Source organism: Halichondria panicea, chromosome 13 (assembly GCF_963675165.1).
Source record: "Halichondria panicea chromosome 13, odHalPani1.1, whole genome shotgun sequence".
NCBI lineage: Eukaryota > Metazoa > Porifera > Demospongiae > Suberitida > Halichondriidae > Halichondria > Halichondria panicea.
Genome location: NC_087389.1, coordinates 3,063,601 through 3,090,676, shown reverse-complemented (window position 1 = coordinate 3,090,676; position 27,076 = coordinate 3,063,601). Strand labels below are relative to the sequence as shown.

Sequence of the window (27,076 nt, the reverse complement as noted above, 5' to 3'; positions counted from 1 at the left end):
GACTGGCACCGCTGGACGAAGCTCTGCGTAAGAAACTTGTTCCTTCCCTCACAGGTACTCCTCCACCTAACGACACTGAATGTACACTCTTTGCCCTTCCAGCAAGGGAAGGTGGACTAGGGATCCGTATACCATCCAAACAGGCTACTCATGAATACAATGCCTCCCAATTCGTCACATCTGCCCTCTGTAATCACATCATCAGACAAGACACACACTATGGGCAGGAGATTATCTCGGAGTCACTAATGGCCAAATCCACCGTAGGCCAACAAAACAGAGAGAGAACCAACACACTGACGCCACTACTCTCTACCAATTAACATGCAAAGATCTGTCAATCTGTCTAAAGAGAAGGGTGCATCGTCATGGCTTACCACCCTACCGCTCAAAACCCATGGTTTCACCCTCCACAAACAAGCCTTTAGAGACGCCCTATATCCCTGCGTTATGGTTGGACTCCAAACAAGCTACCCTCGAAATGTGCCTGTGGTTCTTCCTTCACAGTAGAACACGCTCTCTCTTGTGCGAAGGGCGGCTTTCCGTCCATTCGGCACAATGAGATCAGAGACTTGACTGCAGATCTTCTTAGTGAGGTCTGCAACAACGTGTGCACAGAACCAGAACGGTTACAGGGGAGAACCTAGCAGGAGCAAGTGCTAATACACAACCGGGTGCACGCCTAGACATTGCAGCCAATGGAGTATGGGGTGGCTCCTTTGAAAGAACTTATTTTGATGTCAGGGTATTTAACCCACACGCTGCATCCAACAGACACACCGACCCTCAAACAGTCTACCGCAAGCACGAGCAAATAAAGAAAAGGGCCTACGAACAAAGAATTTTTTACATTGAACAGGCATCCTTTTCCCCATTAGTCCTCTCTGCAACAGGAGGCTTAGCTCGTGAAGCAACCACCTTCTACAAGAGACTCGCTTCGATGTTAGCATCTAAATGGGACCAATCATATAGCAGTACACTATGCTGGCTCCGTTGCCGACTAACCTTTTCCCTCCTTCGCTCATCGATCCAAGCCATCAGAGGGTCCAGATCGTCAAGTGGACACCCCTTTAGATCTGGGCCATAGACCTGGTGATCTCGGAGACCCACCTCCACCAATAAACCGAACCTTTGTATGTACCCTTAATCCTCTCTATTTTCTGTACCCTCCACCTGTCATTGTGTCTACATAGAAGTCCATTCCCCTGTATACACTACCTTACATGCTATTATTATATATAATTATTCTAAGAAATAGACAGGAAGTTAATTTAATTGGGGCCAAAAGAGAGTGAACAGATAGCTGTCTCTGGCCCATAGTAGCTACTAATACATATAGATCTGAACTAGTTTCTTTGGTTGCTGTACATCAGAATGAGATTTTTCTCTATTGCATTGAAGAATCACACATCCTAAGATCTTAACAAACCTTCAAAAAACAAGACATGCACTCACAAAAAAACTATAGTACTTACTAGGCACCGTTCATGATCATATAGACTGCATACTTATTTCTTAACATTATGATAAACACAATCACAAAGGAGAAATGATGATGTTAACAAACACAAAACATAATTTTTGTAAGTCTGACGACGTTTACAGGTTAGCAAAGAAAAACTTTTCTTAAGGCACATCGGAATCATTAGGCAATATGTAGACCTAAACAATAGTGATGTACAATCTATTGTTAACCAGTAACTCTCCCGCAAAAAATGTACTTTTGAATTCTTCTTTTCACACTTCTATGTTAATATCCAACAATAAACAGCATAATGCAATGCTCCCTCTACACTGTGATCACTCTCAAGCAACCATGACTATATACTTCCTAGCTCAAGATATCCCCCACAAAGTTTCAAATTCCCAGCTAAATACATGTGTGAGCGCATAGAGTAAAAATGGAAGCTTATACACGTTCACATAAATTGAAAAAAACGCAATTGAAAATCTGGTAAAAAGCATGCTGAATACTTCCATTATATCTTCAATACTGTAGCTCAGGTGAGTCCCTAAACGTCACAGGTGGACAGAGTAAGGCTTCTAGAAGCTCCTCGTGTCAAAAACAGCTATTTTTTAAAGAATATGGCTGCTAGAAAAAGAGCTAGAGAAAGCAGTGACATAGATAGTGAGGGTCCCCCCTCTGGATCGAGTGAGAATGAAGATACCTTTAGTGGATCTAGCCAAAATGACTCAGATGAAGTCAGGCAATCCAGTGGACCTTCTCCTGGTTCCAGAAAGGAGAGAAGAGCTAAGAGAAAAGAATTGTACTTAAGAGGGGAGGCAAGAAAATCATACCACTTCTCCAAGGAACTTCAGTCCTCCTTTGAGGAAACTGATGACCTACCTGGTCCAAGTGACTTTCAGCCTAGTGACTGGAATGCTAAAGTATGCAAGAGTTGTGCCCCCATACTTAGTAAGTATTATGATACTTTTAAGGGGATGAAGAGGCAAGGATCTGAACTTAAGCGACGAAAGACCATCAATCCCCATCCAAAGCGTCAGCAAGATCGAGATCTTGTGAAACAAAACGAATGGCTTCGAAATAATGTATTTGACTCACTAGGTAACTTTTACTTCTGCTCTGGCTGCATACACCATGCCCTGGGAATTTCTCACCAGCGTCTATCCAGGCAAAGATCAATTAAGAAGAGATTGAGTAATGAGCCTGTTCGTTCAATTACAAAATCCGAAGTGGAGGAAGAACGCCTCAGTGAATGTGTTGTTATGCCACAAGGATGTGACCTTTCCTTTATGAAATGGTGGAAAACTATACCTAATACTTCAATGGTTGACGTACGTTATCCTCATCAGCGTCATGGAAATGCTGGGAAGGAGCGGGAGCCCCAAAGCAATCAACCATTATGTTAACTGGAAATAAGATTCCCCGAGTTTAACTGCTTTCCAGGCGTGAACGAGAACTATGTCGATCTAGGAAGGATACGAACACTCCAAGATACGAAGTTGAATCATTTAAAACAGATGTTTAAAAACTATATACCTCGAGAACAATGGCTTGATTTTTTAAAATGAATTCTGTGAATTCTGTTATTTTGTGGTGTTAAATCTTTCTCAACTTACATGCTTGTGATAGTGTACTGGCTAGATGGGTACAGCTACAAGTTTATGCTTGCATTGAGCGTTGTTTCATTTTTACTCTATGCAAAACTACTCCCATTGAGTGTGTCGTTCCTGTGGTAATGGAACATTATCCTGACTTGCAATGCTGTACATACATTGATTAAGGTTACATCATTCCAAAATAGAAATAAAATCAATTTTGCTGAAGTGTGCATAAGCTTCCATTTTTACTCTATGCACTCACATGTAAAATAGTGCATGGACCTTGATGATCATAAATTAGGTAAAATTAATGATGTGTAAACCATACATTTACAGACTGCAGTTTTCTTCACTTTCTTCTCCTTTGTCTTTGCATCTGGCTCGCAATCAACACGCATGGTGTCAGAATTCTCTAGGGCAATATATTGGTCACCGGTGATGTTTCCAATCCCTCCCCTCTACTATTTATGATCAGACCCTAGACTAGTCGGGCCTTGCGACAGTCATGGCAGAACAAGAAACTACAATGACAGAGCATTTTGGTTATGGTCTGACATAAGTCAGTTCCTGTCAGATTTCGTATAATCCACACTGACGAGGGCTGGGCAATAACTATAGATGGACTGTAAGCACTACCACTAGTAGGCAGGCATGGAGGAGTATTTTCTCTTCCCGGGCAGAATTTTTTTAAGTTTAGCTAGCTAGAGACAACGAGGCTACCTCAGGTATAGGCAGGCAACTACAAATAAATTGATCGTCTTTACAGGAGTTACAGTTTACAGATTCAGCGACTCCAGACTCCTAGGTATATAGGTATTTGCCTTTATAACTTTTTAATGTTGATGTTTTTTCTTTAGTGAAAGATATATAATTATTGCGTTTTTTTTATATTCATTTTGAGATTATTGTCCTTAATCCATTGAGACGTTTTGGAGGTCTGTATAGAGAGATTTTTCAATTTCTGATTTTAGCTTGTGTGAGGAGTATACGACATGCAGAAGTTCGTTTACATTTGTACAGCTGCTATATACTGACTATACTACAGACTCAGAAAACAGCTGTACAACAAACCTATAGCTCTATCTCTATAATTATAGCTAACTAGAGCACTAAAGTGCAAACCCTCGGCTGGTGACGTGATTATAAAGAAACCAGAAGAGTGATATAATGCAGTGCATGTAGTGATGAATGACTGAGCTGTCATGTCTAGCACAGCAACTCAGGAGCAATAAAACTAAACCAGACTTGAGAATAGAGTTTTAGTGGTACATGATGTGAACTAGGTCCTAGTCTCTAGGATCACAGCAAAGAAGCCTGGAGTCTCAGAGAAGTATGACTCTTGGATAGAGTAGGATCCTAGATCCAGCTAACAAGACAACAAACAAGTCACAATTCTAGCTTTCTATTGTAGTGACCCTTTTCCACTGTTTTTGGTACGGGATCACCTCAGCTGTAAATACAGAGAATGCCTCGAATAAAGGCCGCGTGTAGTTAGCTGCCAACCTGCAAGTTCAAGCTTCTTAGTTTTTGCTCGCTTTTATTCGACAACAAAGCTCTAACATCGAAATCTACCATTGTTAAAACTAATAACTTACTGTGTGAAGGCTATCCATGCTATAAACGCAGTGCTGTGGCAGCCAGGTGAGCAGATCCAGAAATTACAAACAGACAAACCAAACGACTACTATACCCGTGGCCGCCCACGCGCGCCTAGGGTAATTACAGCTCTGTGTAGGACTTTTATTATGTGTATTGTCAAGAATTCAGTAAATTTTGTGGGAAAACAAAACACCACATGGCTAACTTCACAATAAATAATTATCTGCAAAAGCTAAATATTATTACTACTAAATATACACGATCCTTGCCAGAACGCTGTACGCAAAGGGTCAACATAATTTGCTGATTTGGCTCATTTGCAAAAGGTTTTTTCACCTGAAAAATATTCTACATGGTATACGGCAACGATTTGGTTGAGACATATAAATCTGCCTAGGGTTTACTTCAGTCATCTAGTTTGAGGTATATCTACACAATATTATATCTGCAGCTGAAGTGATCTGATCCGGATTACGGTATGTACTTGACTGAAATTGAACTTTCATATACAGTGCAACAACCAAAGAGAGTAGAACTTTTGATTTTTTACGTTTTTGTGAATATCTTCTAAACTAAATGTGATTGGAACAATTTGAGTGCAGGTACTGAAAGTTCAACTCTTGGCGCTTCCATTGGACCACCACCTGTTACATCATATGACATCATCACTCCAAGATGGCTGCTACAATATGTGTACATTGAAAATATGTTAGGCATGAAACTATCTTATATGTTTGAGTTAAGATCTGAAATTTGTTATGCAAGTACTTCATTACCTTGCGCATCTTTTGAGCTCTTACGGAAGTGCAGGCTACTAGTAAGTTCTGAGATATACAAAGTTTTGTAAATTTATAGTGCCAAATGTGTTAGGCATTGATTTTTCGAGTTCATGCTAGTTAAGGTCTGATTTTTGGAGAGCATGTACTCCAATAGTATACTTTTCATTTGTACTAACTTACAAGAGCTAGACCAGTCTCTTCTTTGCTAGAGCGGCCCTTCTTGTCAAAAATGGTGATTTTAGCTGATTTTCTTGGTTTCTGTTGCGTAGTAGTGTAAATTGCCACGCCCCTGTGACACATTATGACTGATTAACTGGGTGTAGTTGCAGGTTAGACATCACATGAGCTTGGATGTAGCAAATAAAGACAAGATGATTTGTGATGTCACAAATCAATGAATATCATTGCTTACGTCAGCAAAAACGGGCAAAGAGCAGCAAAATGGAGCAAAATCACCATTTTTGACAAGAAGGCCGCTCGAGCCAAGACAGAACTCTTTCAGCTACTGTGAGTTAGTACACACGAAAAGTATACTATTGGAGTACATGCTCTCCAAAAATCAGACCTTAACTAGCATGAACTCAAAAAATCAATGCCTAACACATTTGGCACTATAAATTTACAAAACTTTGTATATCTCAGAACTTACTAGTAGCCTGCACTTCCGTAAGAGCTCAAAAGATGCGCAAGGTAATGAAGTACTTGCATAACAAATTTCAGATCTTAACTCAAACATATAAGATAGTTTCATGCCTAACATATTTTCAATGTACACATATTGTAGCAGCCATCTTGGAGTGATGATGTCATATAATGTAACAGGTGGTGGTCCAATGGAAGCGCCAAGAGTTAAACTTTCAGTACCTGCACTCAAATTGTTCCAATCACATTTAGTTTAGAAGATATTCACAAAAACGTAAAAAATCAAAAGTTCTACTCTCTTTGGTTGTTGCACTGTACATTATTTTGATTCCTTGTTAAAAACACTTCTAATATTTATGCTGTATAGTGCTGATATCATAATTATCTCCAACCAGCTATATAAATGAAAAAATTTTGTGGTACTTTCTGCCCCAGTACATATCCTCCAGAACACAGTTCCTGGGGATCAACACCCGAGGTATGCTTAATATGTAGCACTATATGCTATAACAAATTACACACTCAAAAATTAATATCAATATGCCAATAATTAGTATAAGCAAAAGAAAGCTATAGGCTAACTTGTATTCGTTCAAGAGTCTGTTGGTTTCCCTCTTCCAAATCCAACTCCACGCTGCAGAAAAAATTAATGGTTTCTCGGAGAAATAATTGTGTGCTACTGAGCTTTCTTAGTATAAGGTATAGCGTATGTAAAAAAATTTAAGTATAATAGAGGCAATCTAGTTAGTGGCTGAATTGTTTGCCACGTTAAAATGCAACTAGCTATAAATAATTTTTAGGCTACATCCACTACCGCAAGCCACTCCCTTTTCTCTGATTGGATGGGGGCGGGAGAAAATGGACTGGTGACTTTGGGCTACAGCTTCTGTCTCTACCAGAATTTGGGTAGAGATTATTCATTGGTTTTTCCACGTGATCCAAAAATTGCGCAAGGTTATGTAAAGTGCTTGGGGGTTTCTTAGCTACAGTTTGAGAGTGGATGTTAGTGCTAGAAAAGAGAAGATTGATGGAGAAGAACAACATCAGGCATTCAGCTAGGATATAGTCATCTAAGAGATCAGCAAAGATTAGCTGTTTTATATGATGAGAACTGGCAGCCAAAAGTCAGTTTGTTATTGGTTGCCCAAGGCTTTTGATAACCTGTACAATACAAGACAGATAATGGCAGAGGGCAGCAGTTGAATTGAAGTCATATAGTTGTCAGACTTGTGCAAGCTGTCTTAAAATCGCTGCTACTATTCAGTTCAAAGAAGGACTGCCAAGATTTCTTTGGCTTAATTGTGAGTCTAATGCGGCAGTTGATGTAGCCTAAAAATTATCATTATATAGCTAGTTGCATTTTAAAACGTGGCAAACAATTCAGTCACAAACTATTTATAGTAGATTGCCTCTATTATGAGGTCACACCTTACAACAATGTCATTCATCACCAATACACTAGCTGTATCACACATGCATATAGCCTCCTTCTCAAGGCCTAAACAATTAGGCCTGCTACTGACTGCTTGCGCATGCGCAAAATTATTGGATAATATTCCCGTAATGTTTCCCATTAAACTGAATTTTACCCAAATTATATCCTGAATAACATATACAGACAAAGAATACTCTTCATAAAGTCAGACACAGAGCTATATAGCTAGCTAGCTAGAGACAGAGCTGTATTGGTTACAGCAGCAATTTCTTTCTGATAAAGTCGACTTTCACCAAGGTTAGTGTCAGATGGGCGTGGCCTATCCATATAGGCTATTGTCAGCCTTCCCCTCCGTTCAGAGGATTGTTATCCACACTGTTGCAGGCTGTGAGTCCTTTGTTAACATAGTAGGCTAAGGGTAGCTATTAGAATGCTATCACACGGGCTACAATCACACTTTTATCCACTTTCTTCAATCCACTTTCGTTCGTTGTGACGTCATTGTTTTACTGAGCAAAATACAATGGTATCCGAATTACCCACTTTCCGGGTAATAGGTGGCGCATGCGCAAACAGTCGATACCAGGCCCTCTCTTAGCGGCCTGGAATCGAGGCTAACATGCATACTGCTGTAAAGTCAAGCCTCAAGGATCTTCCTATGCTAGGTAAGCCCTTGTCTGTGATATCTCCATACATAGATTCTGGCATACTAGTTCTGTAATGCTGCAGCTTTAGGTGAAAATCTGCAATGCATAGGTATTCTGTGGCTTTGTTACCTGCCAGGCCCTGCCCATCTACTGACGGCTCATGTTCGTTTCCACTGTGCCACCGTCACATATCTTAGTGAGGCATGCTCTCCTTTTTCTTTCTTTGTTCCTCTAATTCTTCCCATATTTTTTCTTATAGTCCTTTCCACACAACGGGTAAAAGGAATTTAACAGCTGTCTGGGGGACGGACGTGTTGCTGTTACGCCCACTTTTACTATCAACTGTGCATGAAAATGATCACTTTAGTTGCAAGTGCATTCTGTACTGCCATGTACTTGATCTATTTATGCAGGACTGCATGCAAAATTGAAGTTTTAGCTATTGAATAATGCAAGAGTGATTGTTAGCAAGCGCTCAGGAGAGAAGCTACAGCCCACAGAAAACAAGCAGTTATGACAGTAAATCCAACCAGTAAGAGTGATTTTTCTGCAACAAATCCTGCCTATACCTTAGCTTACTGCCTATATAGACAGTATTACCATAGATAGAAGAGAAAGGGATTGGCAAAGGAATGCACTTCCGGTACCATCCGTGTTTCGCCTCGAGGCTTACTTCTAACATGGGAGTCTAAACACGAATAATTCATGAGAATTGTTTTTTGTCGTCTGTAAAAGTCTATAAGCAGTTCTACTGCTAGACATCAACTTCACCTCATTTGTGTGGTGATTTGGGACATAGCACACTACTTAGTAACGCAACCTTAGCTATATCATAGGTGCTATAGGAACACAAGCATGAAAAAGAAAGCCTCTCTGTGTACCTCTAGCTACGTCACGAAAATCAAGATTATATTTTATTCATTTCTAAATGATATCTACCATCGGGGTATGTGTTTAAGTGTTGGAGGGGTCTTTGAGAAGTAGGCATTTGACACAATAATTTTAAGTAGTAAGCTAGCTCAACAGTTCAAGCTAAACATTGCTCTCCAACAAGGGGGGGCTCCAGCCACTTCCTACGCCACTGACTACCGTATAGCGCGAATTTTTCGAGGCACTTATATTTCGTGGATTGGCCTCTAAAAGCCATTTCGTTGCACAATGTTTGCGGAATGACTGCTTACCGGAAGCCACGCCTCTAAATATTTGCATGATAGCAGGTAATTCTAATTAAAGAACAATTTTTGTAGACTTAATTTTCGTGTCGAATTCTAGCCCACGAAATCCGCGAAAATTTCGCGCTATACGGTATATAGATATAGCTAAAGTCATTGTTTCTGAGCTAGCACTCTAGATATCGATCTAGCTAGCTAGCTAACTATCTCAAATAAAAATCATGCATCCTGTTGACCTTTACCCGACTATACGCATGCGCAATAGTGGGCGCTTCTATGATTGCAAATAGGTCTCTACAGGACTTTCAGGCAAAAGTAGGGGTGGGCGGTTATTTGCGGCTAGGGTATAAATGTGTTGATGTACTGGCATGCTGCACTGCAGGTATAGACAGAACCGCTAGCTACTACATGCGTTTTAGCTGATTTAACAACGTACGGTGTTTAATTTTTCAGTTAAACGTGACTTTGGCATTCTTCCACTGGTTAAGGTCTGGGTCCAAAAGAGGTAAGCCAGGGTCACTTTGAATGAAAACATTGAACATTCTTGTCTTGGGTTCTTGACATTAATTTTGCTGGATATTAGTTTATTGCCTACTTGGAAAGCTTGCTATACCTAGATTAGCCTCGATTCCAGGCCGATTAAAATACGGCCTGGTACCTATTGCAGGGGTGATAGTGCGCATGCGTTAGTTTATTCTCCAGAATCTCGGGAATCCCCTTTTTCTTTCTCTCATCTATTTTCTATCTTTGTACATCAGCTTAGCTCTCTATTGCGTTGTTCCAGAAGGCTTTCACACTAGTCTAAAGCCAGAAGAGGCTCTCATCTACCTCTATGAAGGTTGTATGGTCAGGATGTCTTACCTTGGATCTGTACAGGCTATGGGAAGTGTTTGGTGCCTCAAACTGCTACTTGCGAAGACAATCCGGCTATAGGACCATCCTAGACGTAGATGAGAGCCTCTTCTGTCTTAAAACTAGTGTTCAAGCCTTCTAGACCAACGCAATAGACGGCATAAGCCACAGCTTTACAGAACTCAGTCATAGAGATAAAGTATTACGGAACATATTTTTAGTAAACGGACTAATTTCCTGTGTAATTTACTAAGGTTTTACGTTCGTAGTACGATTACCCATATTCTGGGTAATTTGAAGCGCATGCGCACTATCACCCCTGCAATAGGTACCAGGCCGTATTTTAATCGGCCTTGAATCGAGGCTATACCTAGATCTATCGAGTGCAGCAATCATTAAATATGGGATCTCTAGGGCATATATATGTATACATAGATGCAGGCGCCTTGCGGGAAGCTGATTTTTGTTCATGTTTGATATAATAGCTAAACGAAAAGTTTTCTTTTATATTCTCTGTACAGTAGGCCTTTATAAGAACTACACTATCTAGTTAAAATGTCTATTCGAGCCATGAAATGACTACTGCGTTTCAGTTGACTTTCAGCTCATTCTAGCTGCTCGAGATCACTATCATGAATAATAACGATCAAACGGTCTACCGTAACCTTAAGCATCAAACACTTTTTGCAGTGTCTGTGTTTGATATTATACAGTATGACTAATAAACAATAATAAAATTATTATATCCTCATTCCTCTAACTCCAAACCGTAATCGTTAACATTAAAAAAGAGGCCTTCGAACAATGCACACACCACTGTATGACAATACAAGTAGGCTATTTTATCCTTCACATCGTGCCATGATTTTGGCCATTCTTAACAAAAACAGTTGCTATAGCGCTATACAGTGGGTCATGCAAAATACACATTACACCCTCCAAACAGACATACAAAAACTTACAAATTGAGGATTGAATCCTTCTCCAGCACCCACACCAGTTGTCTTTTTGTCACCTGAAACTGAGATGTATGTTATGTTGTTTCACTAATGAAGATGTGTTTCACCAATTAAAATTACTAAAGTCAAGATATATATAGTGGACTAAATTAATTCAGGGTAGAATGACTACTGTAACTCTATTTGATTTTCTCTACTGTCTGCTGGGAAGTGTTTCTCTTGTGTATGGGCAGACTTTGTGTGAGTTGAGAAAGGAAACAAATTATAGCACTTGAAACAGGGGGGGTCGTATATCCTGTATGATTGAGGTGTGTGGGGGGCATGCTTCCCCAGGATATTTAATATTTTGAGACTGCATATCTTAGGTGATGTGTGACAGGGCCTAAGAAACCCCCCTTAACGCGGCACTAAAATTAAATTAGGCTATAGGTCAATTTAGTAGAAATGAAAAACATGGGCAAAAAATTTTTTTTCACAGGTGCTAACTTCAGCCCTTCCTCTATCTACCCGTAAAAATTTGGCCTACGAAGCTTTAAACAGGTCAAGCGCGGACGTTGAAGAAACTCACCGAACGTTCATTTTTTACAATGAAATGTACTTGTGTACGTGAGGGGAATTTTCCTTAATTATTTTTAACAAAAAAAGATTACAACTTGTACAGGACTATTTCATCAGCCCAGTACTTACAATCATCAAGAGGAGCCAGGTATATTATAGCTCCACTTCTTAACAAACATAATTTAGCAACATAAATTCATTAGAAAGAGCAGCTATCTAGCTAGCTAGCTTGGCGTAGATCCACTCTTGTTTCTTTAGATGTATGTATCCCGTACCACTTGTCTTCATAAACCCTCCATAACAACCTACAGATAAGTAGTAAGTTAAGATAGACACAATATCAATGTCACTTACATTCTAGCCAATAGACTATTGTTTCTCAGGCCTCCGACACTCGCAACGACCTGGGGGAACCATCCATATAAATGTTATAGGACAATTTCACAGGGTTTCCTGGGCTCTCCAAGATGTGATCACTCATCCCATCAGGCCTGCTAATACTAAGCACAATGGCAGTGATACTAATACTAAATTAAAGGAGGAAAGCTTCTTGTAAGGCTAATAATAAGTTGGATCTAGCACATAGACGAATACTAAGTGAAAGGCCACCTATAATAGATCAGACAGGGTTCCTTTAAGCTTTATGAAGAACAGAGACACTTTTTGTAGGCTCCATACAAGTGAGCGATCTATTATAAGACTGATACATGACACAGAAAGTAAGTACAAGCTGATAACAAGACATGAAAGCTTACCATTGGAGCGACGGGAGTCTTTGTCTTTTTATTTCTTCGAAGATCCTTCCTAGATGCCAAGCAATCCAGCTACATAGCTATACTAGCTAGCTAGAGAGTCCTAGAATGCCTAGCCTTCATCTAACTAACTCGTCTTCTCCAGAAAATCTTTTACTAAGCTTTATGAGTATACGGAAGTGCCCGGAAATCAATAATTGAACTTACAATTATTCATGACGTTTGAGCGTCATCTGCTCAAGCAATACTTCGTAGCGTTCCCTCGAACATATCTCCGGGTAGAAAATAGCTAGGAGGTCGATCTTGGTATCATTTTGAAGCTTAGAGAACGCTTTATCTGATTCAACAATAAAAATAAACTCGGGTATACCCGCGTTAAGGGGTGTTTTCCTAGGCCCTGTCACATATGATATATTTGAGTGCAGGTACTGAAAGTTTAACTATTGGCGCTTCCATTGGACCACCACCTGTTACACCACATGACATCATCAGTATGTTTGTAATGAGGGCGTGCATGCTCTACATTAACACACCCACAGGGTGAGCTGATCAACATTTCTACATGGCTTACAGTCTGCGCCTCTCCGGTACTGTTCTCTATCCTCTCTTTCTTCTCTTCTCTCTCGATCACCGTCCCCAAAGCCTAAATTAAGCACACGCAAATTCAAATCTTACAAGCTCTAAAAAACACATACTATACCTTTAGGTCTTGCTCTTGCTGTTTCTGTTCGAGTAGGCCTCTTTAAAGTAGCTGGGACAATCTCATTTGGCAAATGCAAGTACTCTCTGAGATACTGAATTCCTTCATTTGTCAAGTACCAGTAGTAGTGCTGCCAAGAGAACTGTTCCTTTACATACCCTCGTGACTTGAGCGACTGCAAACAACAATGATTTGTACTGACTTTTACTTCCAAAACCTGCACTTAGTACATTACTAACAAGGAAATTTGGTTAAAACGCATTAAGGACTGGGACCCAAACAATTTATAAGAGGCACTTCAACCTGCTGTTGTTTACTATGTATATCAATCTGTGTAAAACTTTTGGACAGACAGTACCGGCCTGTTTTAGTCATAGCTAATAACGAGTGTTGGCTTGCTAATGCCTCTCGCCATGTTTTTACTTTCGCTCAAAAGTTTTAGTGTTATAGAAGAGGTAAATAATTTGCAATGTGCTTTGATTGTTTCACAAGAAAGGGGTGTCCACAGTTAATAGATCGTCTTAACTGGCCTGTAGCCAAACAGTGGGAGCAAACATTAATTTTTTGTCAAAGGCATAGTCAGTATATAGTCTGTGAGATAAGCAGAATTCAATCACAGAAAGTAGTATCTATAACAAGCAGCGTAAAAAGAGCAAACCTTTGTCAAAGGCGGCATAGTCAGTATATAGTCTGTGAGATAAGCAGAATTCAATCACAGAAAGTAGTACCTATAACAAGCAGCCTAAAAATAGTTATCCGAAAGGTTAGTTTGTGGCTTACCAGGACATCAACAAAGAAGAAAATTGATTCTGCCAGGATCTGGGGTTCAAAATGGAATCTCTTACACGTGGTATTGAGCGCGCATGCGCATTACATCCAGGAATAAGGGGTGCATGTGTCTGCAAGTTCAATAATGGCTACTAAAATAGCTAGCTTCTTCAGCTCTTTCTGACTCTTGTAGATAACAAAAAGCTAGCACTTTAGTGCAAGGCTAACTCATAAGTTGAATAGAAAGTTTGTGCGAACAGATGATGCTATGAAAGATTCTGAACAGCCTTCAATGTGAGTCAAACTAGCCATAACTCGAGAAAGAAGCTTTAGTTTGCTAATCTACGAATCAAAATCCAAAAGAACGCGGCTAGAAGCCTATAGAAGCTGTTAGTTCTAGTCGCATTGTAACCATTGAGCATGCAGTTACAGCTGGAACAGACACACACACACACACACACACACACACACACACACACACACACACACACACACACACACACACAGTAAACTTCACCATATCCCTCGTGCGGCTACGCCTTGAGGCATAATTATGCATGGCAGGCGAAAACGAAAAGCAATTTGGCCTGGAATGCCATTAAAAGGTCATAATAGTGAAATTTCAAAATGATGTCTGACCTCCTCTGGCACAGAATATGCAGCTGCATATTAGAGGTTACTATAGGGTCATTACATATCAATTCAACGAAATTTAAAACGTGAGGTCTTCAGAATTCCACGAAACTTGGTACATGTGTGAGGAATGGTATGATAACATATCAGAAAAAATTTTGGGTTTGTAAACAATATGGCTTCTGAGATTGAGTTAATTAAAAAATGCAGAAATTCTCCACTTTTAGAAACTGGCTGCTGTTAGTTAAACTGTAACTTTCTAACCATTAACATTCAAGACTAAGAATGTATATCATCTTGTTGCCTAAGAAATTCCGCATCATTTGGTATGTTGTACGGCTTCACTTAATAAATTTTAGGTATTGCATCTAATTAGTATCCTTCAAACTCTGACTTCTCGAAAAGCGCTGTTTTTTTCCCTGTAATTTTTTGTGTATCATGTTCCTCATACCATTCTCTTGAAGTGTGACAAGTTTGGTTTTGGGATTCCAATGGGATCATGAGATATGTTGTGGGATGTAGTGTGATTTGGGCAATATTTGTGGTTTCAGAGAATAAACAGTCCTTCTTTGTTGTGTAATGTACCTAAAACATGTGTGTTAACTTTCCTGAACTTATGTTATCACAAGGAAGACTTCGAACTTTCGGCCGAGTGACATTTTTAGCCGAGGAACTGTAAAACGACTGATAGCTAAAACAAGTTTACAGCGACCATACGAGCAGCAAAATAATACTGACACCACGCCAGCTATTTGATTGAGCGGCGACAAGCATATCAGCTAGCCATTTGAGTACTGCACTACAGAGGACTATGAGAGAGAGCAACATCATCTTTTCTTGTTTTCTCAAACGATTCCAGACACATGCAAACTACACACATCATAAATTATTTGAACCATCTCTAGCTACTGATACAGTATAGTACTGCAGTCAGAAGATGGACACTGAGTAATCTCAGTAGAAACTGAAATGCCACCAGAGAATATTTCGTGATTGGTTTGCACAAAAAGATGGGTGGTTAGCTATAGGGTGTTTTCCAAGTAAAACCACACAACTCACTAGTGTGTGTACAATTTCTTTACCCTCACGGGCCATAATGCAGCTTATTCAAGTATCCCAGCTTCAGAAATAGATAATTTTATACGTTGCCTACATGATTTTATTTTTTTAAACAATTGATCATCAAATCAGAACAGGTCGAATTTACAAAAAGGAGATTAAAGCTGCATCAGAAATACTGACCAAACATTTGGGCTAGGCTTGTTAATGTTTTTAAATGTTAATGCTAATGTTTTATACTGCTCAACTTTTATGAAATCACCATTGCTACAACTAAAACGTACAATTGTTAGCTTGAACGTAGGTAATGTCACTCATCAACTTAAGACCTACGATATATTGCTAATTGCAATATTGCCACAACAAAGGGCCTGACACAGCTTACTTACTAAGGAAAAGTGCACAGTAACAATTGGGAATGCAGAAAGGCTTTGTAACATTTTTTTTAAGGACTGTTTATTCTCTAAAACCACAAATATTGCCCAAATCACACTACATCCCACAACATATCTCATGATCCCATTGGAATCCCAGAATCAAACTTGTCACACTTCAAGAGAATTGTATAAGGAACATGATACTCAAAAAAGTACAGGAAAAAAACAGCGTTTTTTGAGAAGCCAGACTTCAAAGAACACTAATTAGATAGAATACCCAAACTTTATCGAGTGAAGCCATACAACATGCCAAATGATGCGAAATTTCTTAGGCAACAAGATGATATACCGTATATGCTCGATCAGAGGCCGCTCTTGTATAAAGGCCGCACTCAAATAGTAGCCTCCCTTGCTAGCAAAATGAAACATTTAGTAGCCGCTCTCAAATAGTAGCCTCAGTGAACTTTGACTCAAGCATTTCTGTACGTGGCAGCCAAAAAAATTATTAGCTATATAGGCATGTACGTAGCTATGAGTAGCAGCTTGTTAATGCTTCACAAAGACTTTCTCATGGCAGAGTTCAAGTTTATGCAGGTGAAAACAACTTTTGATAACAAACTAAATTATCTGGAGCTAATAAACGCCGCTCTTGAACAGTGGCCCCTCTTGAATTGTAGCCTCCTCTTCCAGCAAAATGAACATTTAGTAGCCGCGGCTCCTGATCAAGCATATACGGTAATTAATGAGAATTGTTTTTGCTGTCAGTAAAAAGTCCACGAGCAGTTTTGCTGCTAAACATCAACTTCATCAAATACTTGTGGCCATTTGGGACACAGCATACTACTTAGTGACACAACCTTAGTGGTATTTCACCGGCGCCGAAGCTCCCGCCTATTCTACACCTCTCATGTCTCTTCACAAAGTCGGACTAGAGTCAAGCTCAAGCTATATCATTGTAGCTAAACTAACACAAGCATGAAAAATCGCTTTGTGTTAGACTAGCTACTTCACGACAATCAAGATTGTCTTTTCTTCGTTTCCAAATGATACTCACCATCAGGGGGTATTTGTTTTAGTGTTAGAGGGGTCTTTGAGACGCATGCATAGACTATGATTAGACTCAATAAGTTTCCCGGTAAACTTACCCGGGGTAGAAAGCGAAACACAGATTGTTTCTGAGCTCTACATAGACGTCACTGTACAACATCACGTGCACCACTTCCGTTGCCAATCCCCTTCTACTCTATCTATGATTAGACCAAACAACCAGCCCAAAGGTGGGGGGATTACATCACGTGATTGGTTTAATCCCCACCTATCCCCAGTAGGGGGTGGAGCATTAGTTTGACAGTACATAAGCAAAAGTGACAGTTCTTAGTTTAGGCATAGATTGAATAGGGAGAGGGATTGGAAACGGAAGTTACCTCAAATTATATCCGCGTTACGCCGGGGTGTAATTGAGGCTGTGTATCTGAAAGTAAAATCTAGGCTAGATAGTACCTTGCCTTGACTGTCAGCTACTACAGTACTTTTCAAGTAGGTTGAATTATTCAAAGTTGAATGTTAAAGTGAGTACTAACACCACTAAACCACAAAACAAAGCTGATCATAATTATGATCTACCCACGAGCTTCATAATTATGTACAAATGTAGGTGTACATGTATCTTTGCTTGAACTTTTCCTAAGTAAGTGCCTAGATTTTCAAAGAGTATCAGTAGCACTGTTACGGATTCAACATAGGATGAGGACCATGCATGCCTTTGGCTCGACATCTCCACTTCTCCCGAACAAATGCTCTATTCTTTTACAGTACTTTTGCTGATGTACATTAATTCTCTTACTTGGTTTGCTTAAGTAGTGTAGCAACACTCTGCACCTCAAGTCATTTGAATATGCATCTAGATGAACACCCACACATGTAGTCAGTGCTGTGTATTACCGTAAACGTTGAAATTTTCGACAGGTGTTTAATTTCGTTTTTTTCGTCCTTGGACTCAACGCACGAAATTAAATATATACGTGGGTGTACGTGTACGTGGTAGCCACACCTACGTTAATATAACGGACGAAAATTTATGTGCACGAAATTTAAGAATTGTGGGCCTAGTGCAGAAAGTGCGAAATTTTGATGCGTCGAAAATTTCAACGTTTACGGTATCATGCATGGGCATCATCACACTGACAGGCTGTGACAGCCACCTACAGTTGTATCAGCTTTGTGGTTTGGTGGTGCGAGTACTCACTTCAACATTCAACTTGGAATGATATTCAACCTACTTGAAAAGTACTGTAAAACTTGCACTTCAAACTGACACTTGAGATCGATGGGTTGCACAGTCTTAGCTATTATTAGAAGCATTCTAGGTACATAAAGATCTCAAAGACGCTTTGTACCTCTAGCTATCTTCACAAAAGTCAAAACTTTTCCAACTGATGCTCACCATTAGGGGACATGAGAATAAAGTTTTTGGGGGGCTCTGAATTTCTTGTAGTGATCATAATTCATGAAACATTGTTTCCCGCGTGTTGAGCAACCGTAAACACGGATTGGCATCAAAGGCTCTCTGGTGCCATGCTACAAAATCAATGTAAAATGTCACGTGGCGCTACTTCCGTTTCCAATCCCTCTCCCTATTCAATCTATGGTTTAGGGTGTACCCACATCTGGTGTCCTACAAGCCTGCTGCTCTAATTTGTTGTGGTGAGGCTGTAAACACTGTGGATACTCAAAATACACATAGACAGTATAACCCATACCCGCCCACGCACCTCGGTGAATGGTCTTCCTAGTTTAGTACAGACACACACAGCAAGAGTGATAAAACTTGCACACAAAATAGGTTTAATCACCTGCATGGCCTTGATGACTTGGAGATTGGGTACTGCATCGATTTCTGGATGTTGAGGAAGATTGAAGTCCTTCTTGGCAACAAGGACACCTTCTTTGAAGAGGTTCTCATATATTAGCTTCCTATTCTTCTTTGGAATCAACATCTACACATACATATATTTATCAGGCCAGTAATTTTTAGTCCACAAACAGCAGGATTACAACAGATAACGACAATAGGATTTCACTCACCTTCCAACAGAGGGCCCTGTACACAATTACCACGTGTTATTTGATAGTTGTATTGGGCATGCGTGCTTTTTTGCGTAATTATCCCTGTAGCCATAGCTACAGCTTATGGTAAGCCTATATATTGGCTAGCTAATGCTAGCTAGCTAAATGCCTAGGCCATAATAATTATTATCGTCGGTTTTTACTCAGGTCATGGATAGTGATAAATTCAAAAGCGAAGATGATATCGTGAGCTTGGAAGCTAGCACTGACAGCTTCTGGGATATTGGAAACTTTCGGAGAGTCATTAAAAGAATAGAAAATGGTGCTCGGTTGTGCAGTGATCTTGCAAAAATGGCTCAAGAAAGAATAGATATTGAGGCGAAGTATGCCCGAGGACTGCAGCAATGGTCAAAGAAGTGGGAAGACGTTATTAGCAACGGTCCTGAGTATGGCTCATTGGAAAGTGGATGGAAAGCCAGCTTGAAGGAGGCCATAGAAGTAGCAGACATTCACAACGCTATGAGCAAAGTGGTACAGCGTGAGGTTGTTGATACTGTTCAGGTGTGGAAAGCAGACACTTTTCGTAAGTCGATTCGAGGTTTGAAAGAAGTCAAGAGAGCTGAAGAGAGTTTTACACTTGGGCAGAAGCCGTGGATTAAAAGATTGGAGAAGATAAATCGTGCCAAGAAGACATATTTTCAGAGTGCTCATGATTTGGAAGTCTTACAGAATAAGCTCCACATAGCTGAGACAAGCTCCGAAGTATCTCCAGAGCAATGTGCTAAAACTAGAGACAAGTGTGAGCGTGCTGAGTGTGTGTTTGACAGAGCACTGGAAAAGTACAAGACCAAGCTACAAGATCTACAGAGCTACCAACCGAGGTAAGTAGATATAAATAGATTCAGCATTTTGTGATTGTTGTGTGTGTCTACAGATACATTGATGACCTCACAATAGAATTTGATCGGTGTCAAGAAGCTGAACATGTCCGAATGGAATTTTTCAAGAAAACACTATACAAGCTAAAGAATGCTCTGGATATTAGCAAAAATGCACGGTACAGTATTAAACTCTGTTATGGTTTGAGTAATTGGGGTAGGTCATGGATAATGTTTGACTAGTCTAACTAGTCTAGCTTATGCCTATGTTAGTTAGACGTAACATTTGGGAAAGTATGTGTCAGCTTGTTATCAAAACAACTTCATTGACATTGATATTAAAAGCAAACTACATTCACCCAGTTATGAAACCAACATGTAGTGAGCTGATTGTGTCTATAACATCAAGAGTTCATACATGTAATAAACAAGAGAGAGTATCCAACGAAGCCTTGCCTTGCATTATATGTATTCTGAAAGTAACTTGACTTCCTCTCTGAAACGCGTGATGAATAATCATGATAATTATGATATGGCATAACATTATTGCTGCCTAGAGGCATTGGTGGCTCCAGGCGCTCGGATTGGTCAGTTACCAAGCAAGAAGTCACGTTACTTTCCGAATACACTGATGCAAGGTTATGCTTTGTTCAATACTTTCTCTCTCTCTCTCTCTCTCTCTCATGTATATAGTATTATGTACATGTACATCACTCTGTGCAGTGTGCCTGCAGTTTATGCTCAGCAAGAGGCAGAATTATCACACATATCTCCTGAAGATGACTTGCGATTTTATGCACTCACATTTGGAACCGGAATGAGCCACAATTGGCCTGAATTTGAGGTGTGTGAAGAATGTCAACTACCATATAATCTGGTTAATAAGCGCACTTGGTTAATAAGCGCACATCAACTAATAGGCGCATACTGGTTGCAGACCAAGAGCCTTGATAGAAGGCGCATGGTTTTCTGCAGAGTTCTCTGCCCAACAACTGGTCTCCACACTTCTTTATAGATGTTAAGTCTCTTTCGCTACCGGTAGTTGTGTTACTGCTGTCAGATATGTCTTGCAGACAAACGATCGAGCTACATGTAGCTAATGGAGATTTGCTTCATTGAAACGTTATGGGTGTGGTTAATCTCTATAAGCGCATATGGATAATAGGCGCATAGAGGCCTGCTCTTTTCCTTATAGGCGCATGCGCTTACTAACCAGATTATACGGTACTACACGTAGGTACTTTTTGTTTTGCTTGGAAGCAATTTGTTTAGTAAATACCTACATGTGTGTAACATGTATATCCATGCTTGTTATCCATCACGCATGTAACATGAGTCAAAGATGCACCCTACATGAGTCAAACTAGCCATAACTTGAGAAAGAAGCTTTATTTAGTTTGCTAATCCACGAATCAAAATCCAAGAGAAAATGGCTAGAAGCCTATAGAAGCTGTTAGTTTTCGTCGCATTACAACCGTTGAGCAGTTACAGCTGGAACAGACACTCAGACAGACACATACACAGTCAGCTTTACCATATCCCTCGTGCGGCTATGCCTCGAAGCATAATAATAGCTGATATAAACTCACCACCACTTGTTATTAGTGTATTGTGACTTACGGTTTTACTGCTACATTTATAATTATACAAAACCATTCAACCTCATGCTAACTTTTTTTGCCTCTCTGTTATACATGTAGCTGTATGCTAGTGGGAAAACTTCTAAACTGAACAGCGTGCAAAAGAATTCACCTGCACTTCGAGAAAATGGGAAAACTACACCAAGGTAATTTCACTTTGTAATTAGCATGCACCTACAATGTACATGTACATGTACGCTTACATGTACAGTCACGTCTACGAATAGCATACGTAGACGGTGACCTTTTTGTCTAGTTGATTTTAGCATTTATGTGCCTCTTATTATTAATTTATACTGTACAGTAAAAATGTCTCGTTCTATTTGCGTAAAACGTGCCGTTCCCGTTTAAACACATTGCACAATAAATACATTGTAATAATCACCATTTTTTATACTGTGGTAATGGTAGGTGTTGTGAAACATGTAGCTACATTTACATAACTAGAGCACTGAAGTGCTAACCCTCGGCTGGGGGAGTGTTCAGTTATACAAGAAGCAAGTAGAGACTAGTAAAGGTAAAGGATCACTTCAGCTGCAAATAATTATGAAATCCACCTTGTAGCGTGTAGAGCTGGCTAACGTCGTGCAAGTTTAAGCTTCGCTTTTATACGACTTTAACATCGAAATCTATCACAATCGAAAATAATAACTTGTTGTGTGGAGGCTATCCTTGCTAAACGCAGCGCTATGGCATCCATGTGAGTAGAATCAGATGTCACACACAATCAAATGAACCAACAGACTACTATGGGCGCGCTTCGGGTAATTATATAGTCATGTTACCAGTCGACTATGGGCACGCTTCAGGTCATTATATAGTCATGTTACCAGTCGCTAGAGAGGTCAGACCTTGATTTTTTCCCCATTCTATTTTAATTCCTTCAATGTTAACTCATGAGTCCTTTCAAAAGGGAGTAGACCAAGCGGTTCAGCAGACATGCCTAGGCCTACATGTACTTTAAGATCACCCGGTATGACAAATTTTATTTTAGGTAAGTCCCGCCCAAGTCAATTACAAATGCGGTAAGTTTTTGACTTTGATGGCTAGCGTTCTTCAAAGGCAATAATTATATCTATGCATTCGCTTGACCAAATGCAATAAAGTAGTCATTAATGCATAGGGGTTAGTATAAAAAAATTGGTCTGACCTCGCTACCAGTACCATTTTCTGCACATTAGTCATGAACGTATAAATATGTATAATTATGTTGGTATGATAATATGATACAATGTACATGTACTCTATGATTATTGTTATGTCCCATAGCACTGGTGCATCAAGCATGCAATCTCACCATCTGGAGCTTAGTAACCAGGCTGGAAGCAGCACTTCAAGTAGTCCAGGATTAACCTGTAAATCTGTTAACCTCGAAGCTGGTTATGTCAGTGGTGATGAAGAAGAATGGATGGAACCTCCACTATCGAAGGTACGAGTGCTACATAATGTATTTCCCTTTCTATGCGCAGTGTTATGCACAATCATGTGTTTGTTAAAACTGGCAGACAGTTGCCACCATTACTGCATGGCCAGTTTAGTGCTATCATGCTATTACAGGAGTGGTATTACAGGAGTGGATGAATAGGAGTAGGCAACTCACTGCCCAGACTTCGTATAGGCATTGTGATGATTGCGACATTCTACATGTACATGTGTAAAACGCCCACACCTCCAGAAATGTCTGCTTGTAGCCCACCTGCCTAGCCATACACACAGGTATAGTTTTTCAAGTGTTTGCGACGTAGCTATATCACAATGCCTGACGTGGAATGTACAGTAGTTGCCTACACCTAAATTCATCTACTCTTGATGATAATAATAATTATATAACAGTTGAACCTCGCCGAATTCTCGATTATCTGAATGAAAGATTTGGTCACATTTTCATAGCAAACACCTACTGCACATGCGCATTAAGTTGTCCACGTGATAAAAGTGTTTGCGTTGCTGAGTAGCTAAACACTTCAGCTTTTCTCTACTCCGTATAACGAGCAGCTTTCTAGTCCCCAATCAGCTTATGGAAAACAACCTCCCAAAACGGACAACAGCCACACCACACCCAGAATTAGATTGTTGATATGGAATTATTTTGCACAACCGTGAAAACCTAGCTGTATAGCTTGTCCCTACAGCCTTTTCAAAGCTTGTATGAGCTAAAGAAGCAGTTAGCAAGCTCCAAGATTCATTTGCAGCAAGAAATGGCTCATAGAAAAGCTAGCATACATAGCTGGCAATCGAAACCTCACAAGGAAGCCTCCTCTCTATATATAACCGCCGAAAGGCTGTTCCCCAATGGCAGGGGCGGATCCAGAGGTAGTTCGTTGGGTTCGTACGAACTACCCTTCCAGCTAGTATTGACATTACTAGCTAGCTAGCTAACTGTACTGTCGTAATAAAGTCGTACAAGTACGTTCTCTCTGCTTAATAAAGGGTGGGGCTGGTTCTCTTTGCATAATAAAAGGGTGGGGCTAGCTAGCTTATGACCGTACAGCGGAAAATTTGCGTGAGGTGTACCATTTCGCGTATTTCGAGGGCAGACAGTTAACGAAAATTAAAACTGGGAGAAACTCCCACGTACCGGTATTTCACGTGCAAAGCTACTGGTGGGTGTGGTTTTCTGGCATTAAAACGCAAATAATTATTAGATCCTACGAACATTAATTTCTTATGAGGGCTCTGGAGCCAAATAGCAAAAATTTGCACCCACGAACATTTTCCGTTATACGGTATGCATAAACTCATGTAGAATTAAGAATGTTGATACTTAATTATGATACTGATTTGCTCAGAATTTATCTCCGGGATTGTACAATGTTGGTGGCCTCTGGCCACCTCAGCACCCCCTTGCAAAATTATCTTCCTACTCCTCTGTATATATACAGTACTCATCAATAAAAAAGTTCCCGTTCCGTTTCTTAAAACACACGTATAAACGGTAGCGTTAAACCGGATGTAGAACGGCCACTTCCTAAAAACGATGACGTCATCATGAAAAATTGACGCAACTAGAGCACTGAAGTGCAAACCCTCGGCTGGTGACATGATACTAAAGAAAACGGAGGAATGGTAAACGTCTATAATTATAATGCAGTGCATGTAGCATGCCTATGACTAGCACAAGCAACTCAAGAGCAATAAAACTAAACTAACAACGTACAACTACATGAGACATGCACTGTGGACTGGGATCACAGCAAAGAAGCCTGGAGTCTTAGACTAAGAGAAGTATGGCTCCTGCTAAGCTGGAGTATAGGATCCAGAGTCAGTCAACAACCAGTCACAATTGTACTTTCTTGACCGTAGGCCTGTAGTTGGGCGGAGCCTGACCGTCCCTGACGGGAGGTCGGGTTGCAAGCCTATCTGGGATTTGTTCTAGCGCCACTATAGTGGCGCCCTATCAGATTGCAGTATTTTTCACGTGGCTTGGTTACACTTTCGCTTGCATCTAGTTGCAAAACCGCATGCAGTATTGCTGTGCCATCCTGTGGTTTACACGTCATCAAGTCAGTTAACACCCACTTGAGAATAATAATATTCATAGTAGTACTACATAATGCGCAGAACAAATTCCAGATAGGCTTGCAACCCGACCTCCCGTCAGGGACGGTCGGGCTCCGCCCAACTAGTAGGCCTGTTCCTGGTACGGGATCACTTTCAGCTGAAAATCGGTAATGAAGCCTTGACTACGTATTTGCAACTGAAATGATCCCGTACCTTGACTCAAGGCATGTGCAAGTTTAGCTTTTGCTCGCTTTTATTCGACAAAGGAGCTTTAACATCAAAGTCTGCCACTATTTAAAACAAGATACTGTTGTGTGAAGGCTATCCATGCTGTAAACGCAGTGCTGTGGCATCCAGGTGAGTAAAAAATCCCATCACAAACATACAAACAAACTATAGCACTAATGTGCAAACCCTCGGCTGGTGACATGATTATAAAGAAACCAGCTTATAATTATAGCACAGCAACTCAGGACAATAAAACTAAACCAGACTAGAGAGAGAGAGAGAGACATGCTGAGAACAGAGTTGTGGACTAGGATCACAGCAAAGAAGCCTGGAGTCTCAGAGACGTATATTGCTCCTGGAGTCAAGGAAGTAGGATCCAGATCCCAGAGTCAGCTAACAGAGACAGCATCCAGTCACAATTCTAGCTTTCTATTGTAGTGACCCTTTTCCATTGTTCCTGGTACGGGATCACTTCAGCTGTAAATGCGTAGGGTACCTCGAATAAAGGCCGCGTGTAGCTAGCTGCCAAGGTGCCAGTTCAAGCTGCTTAGCTTTTGCTCGCTTTTATACGACAACGAAGCTGTAACATCGAAATGTGCCACATTTAAAACTAATAACTTGTTGTTTGGAGGCTATCCATGCGGTAAACGCAGTGCATGGCATCCAGGTGAGTAGACTCACATGTCACACACAAACAAACCAACAGACTACTAAACCCGTGGCCGCCCACGCGCGCCTCAGGTAACAAACAAACTAACAGACTACTATAACCCGTGGCCGCCCACGCACCTCGGGTTAATGATACTGTATGATTTGTACAATGAGCTAGCTAGCTATTATAAAGTACGCAGACAGTCAGACATACTGATACAGCACTGGAGAAGAGACGACGGTCTTCGTCATTCCAGGCCACAGATGATTTGCATGGAGGGCAACTTAGTAACTTAGTCTTGGGGCTGATGCGAGACAGAGAACAACTAGTACACTGTTGCAAAATAGCATCTATAAGCTACATGTAAATAAGAGGATTAAAGCGCTACATAATCAGCAATACTTAAGTACACAAGCTAGCTAGCTAGCAAGCTACATGATCACAAGTTAACAAATCTGCTTACTCAGCAGATTCTGCACATCCGTGAAAACGGTAGCATTTTTGCAATGCGTTCATTGCGCAGTTTTTTGACGGGAATGGTGTGTCTTGCGCAAACGGAAAAGGGAACTTTTTATTGTAGGCACACCTGTGAAGCGTTGTCCGCCTGACATTATTATACTCACAGTTGTTAATTAATGCTATGCACAGGAATCGGTGGCCGGGCGCAGTGTGAGGAGAACCAGTCCTAATGAGCCACAGGGACAACTGATGAGAGCTGTTTATGACTACTCTGGGAGCGAGAAAGAAGATATTAGTTTCAAGGAAGGAGACATTATTCGTGTTGTGTATGAAGGAGAAAATGGATGGGCGGAGGGAATAATGGCGGATAAGTATGGTTATGTTCCCATTGGCTATCTCGAACCGGTTTCAAACAATTAGTTGAACTGATACAATTATTTTAATATTGTGTACATGTACAAACGCAGATTGAACTAACTCTTATAGTATCGCTTTTTCATTGTTCTATATTTCTTAAGTTTATATAGTGCTTCAATCTCGCTCAAAACGAAACTTCCTCTGCCTAGTAATACATTAATTTTAACTGGGTCTTCTTCGTCACGGTTCTTTATAAACGCTTTCTTGGCTCGGTCTCTAAACACCTCATATCCTTCTGGC

The 27,076-nt window shown here is 40.3% G+C and overlaps 2 protein-coding genes, 1 long non-coding RNA gene and 1 pseudogene across 3 annotated transcripts; 2 read left to right on the top strand and 2 right to left on the bottom strand.

The window, feature by feature from the left end:
- The first annotated feature begins 25 nt into the window (after positions 1–25).
- On the top strand, positions 26–3,058 carry LOC135346661 (uncharacterized; annotated as a pseudogene).
- A 3,539-nt stretch (positions 3,059–6,597) lies between these two features.
- On the bottom strand, positions 6,598–19,171 carry LOC135346663 (small ribosomal subunit protein eS10-like). The gene is made up of 6 exons (XM_064544364.1): positions 19,080–19,171; positions 18,848–18,991; positions 13,159–13,333; positions 13,030–13,101; positions 11,152–11,210; positions 6,598–6,717 (listed from the first exon to the last, which is right to left on the bottom strand). The coding sequence occupies exons 2-6, from the start codon at positions 18,989–18,991 to the stop codon at positions 6,676–6,678; spliced, it is 492 nt and encodes a 163-aa protein (XP_064400434.1). The 5' UTR covers positions 19,080–19,171; the 3' UTR covers positions 6,598–6,675.
- On the bottom strand, positions 11,775–13,023 carry LOC135346666 (uncharacterized). The gene is made up of 2 exons (XR_010398083.1): positions 12,061–13,023; positions 11,775–12,011 (listed from the first exon to the last, which is right to left on the bottom strand). It is a non-coding gene; the product is annotated as an uncharacterized LOC135346666 (long non-coding RNA).
- LOC135346648 (protein kinase C and casein kinase substrate in neurons protein 1-like) lies at positions 19,167–26,971 on the top strand. The gene is made up of 6 exons (XM_064544343.1): positions 19,167–19,942; positions 19,996–20,118; positions 20,663–20,783; positions 21,640–21,725; positions 22,849–23,008; positions 26,609–26,971. The coding sequence occupies exons 1-6, from the start codon at positions 19,272–19,274 to the stop codon at positions 26,837–26,839; spliced, it is 1,392 nt and encodes a 463-aa protein (XP_064400413.1). The 5' UTR covers positions 19,167–19,271; the 3' UTR covers positions 26,840–26,971.
- The last annotated feature ends 105 nt before the right edge of the window (positions 26,972–27,076 follow it).

Coding starts and splice junctions, on each gene's coding strand:
- LOC135346663 (XM_064544364.1), bottom strand. CDS start 18,991: ATGTTGATTCCAAAGAAGAATAGGAAGCTAATATATGAGAACCTCTTC. Junction 13,334..18,847: donor AAGTCATCAAGGCCATGCAG/GTGATTAAACCT, acceptor TGTTGTTTGCAG/TCGCTCAAGTCACGAGGGTA. Junction 13,102..13,158: donor AGCAAGAGCAAGACCTAAAG/GTATAGTATGTG, acceptor TGCTTAATTTAG/GCTTTGGGGACGGTGATCGA.
- LOC135346648 (XM_064544343.1), top strand. CDS start 19,272: ATGGATAGTGATAAATTCAAAAGCGAAGATGATATCGTGAGCTTGGAA. Junction 20,119..20,662: donor GATATTAGCAAAAATGCACG/GTACAGTATTAA, acceptor CACTCTGTGCAG/TGTGCCTGCAGTTTATGCTC. Junction 23,009..26,608: donor TGGAACCTCCACTATCGAAG/GTACGAGTGCTA, acceptor TGCTATGCACAG/GAATCGGTGGCCGGGCGCAG.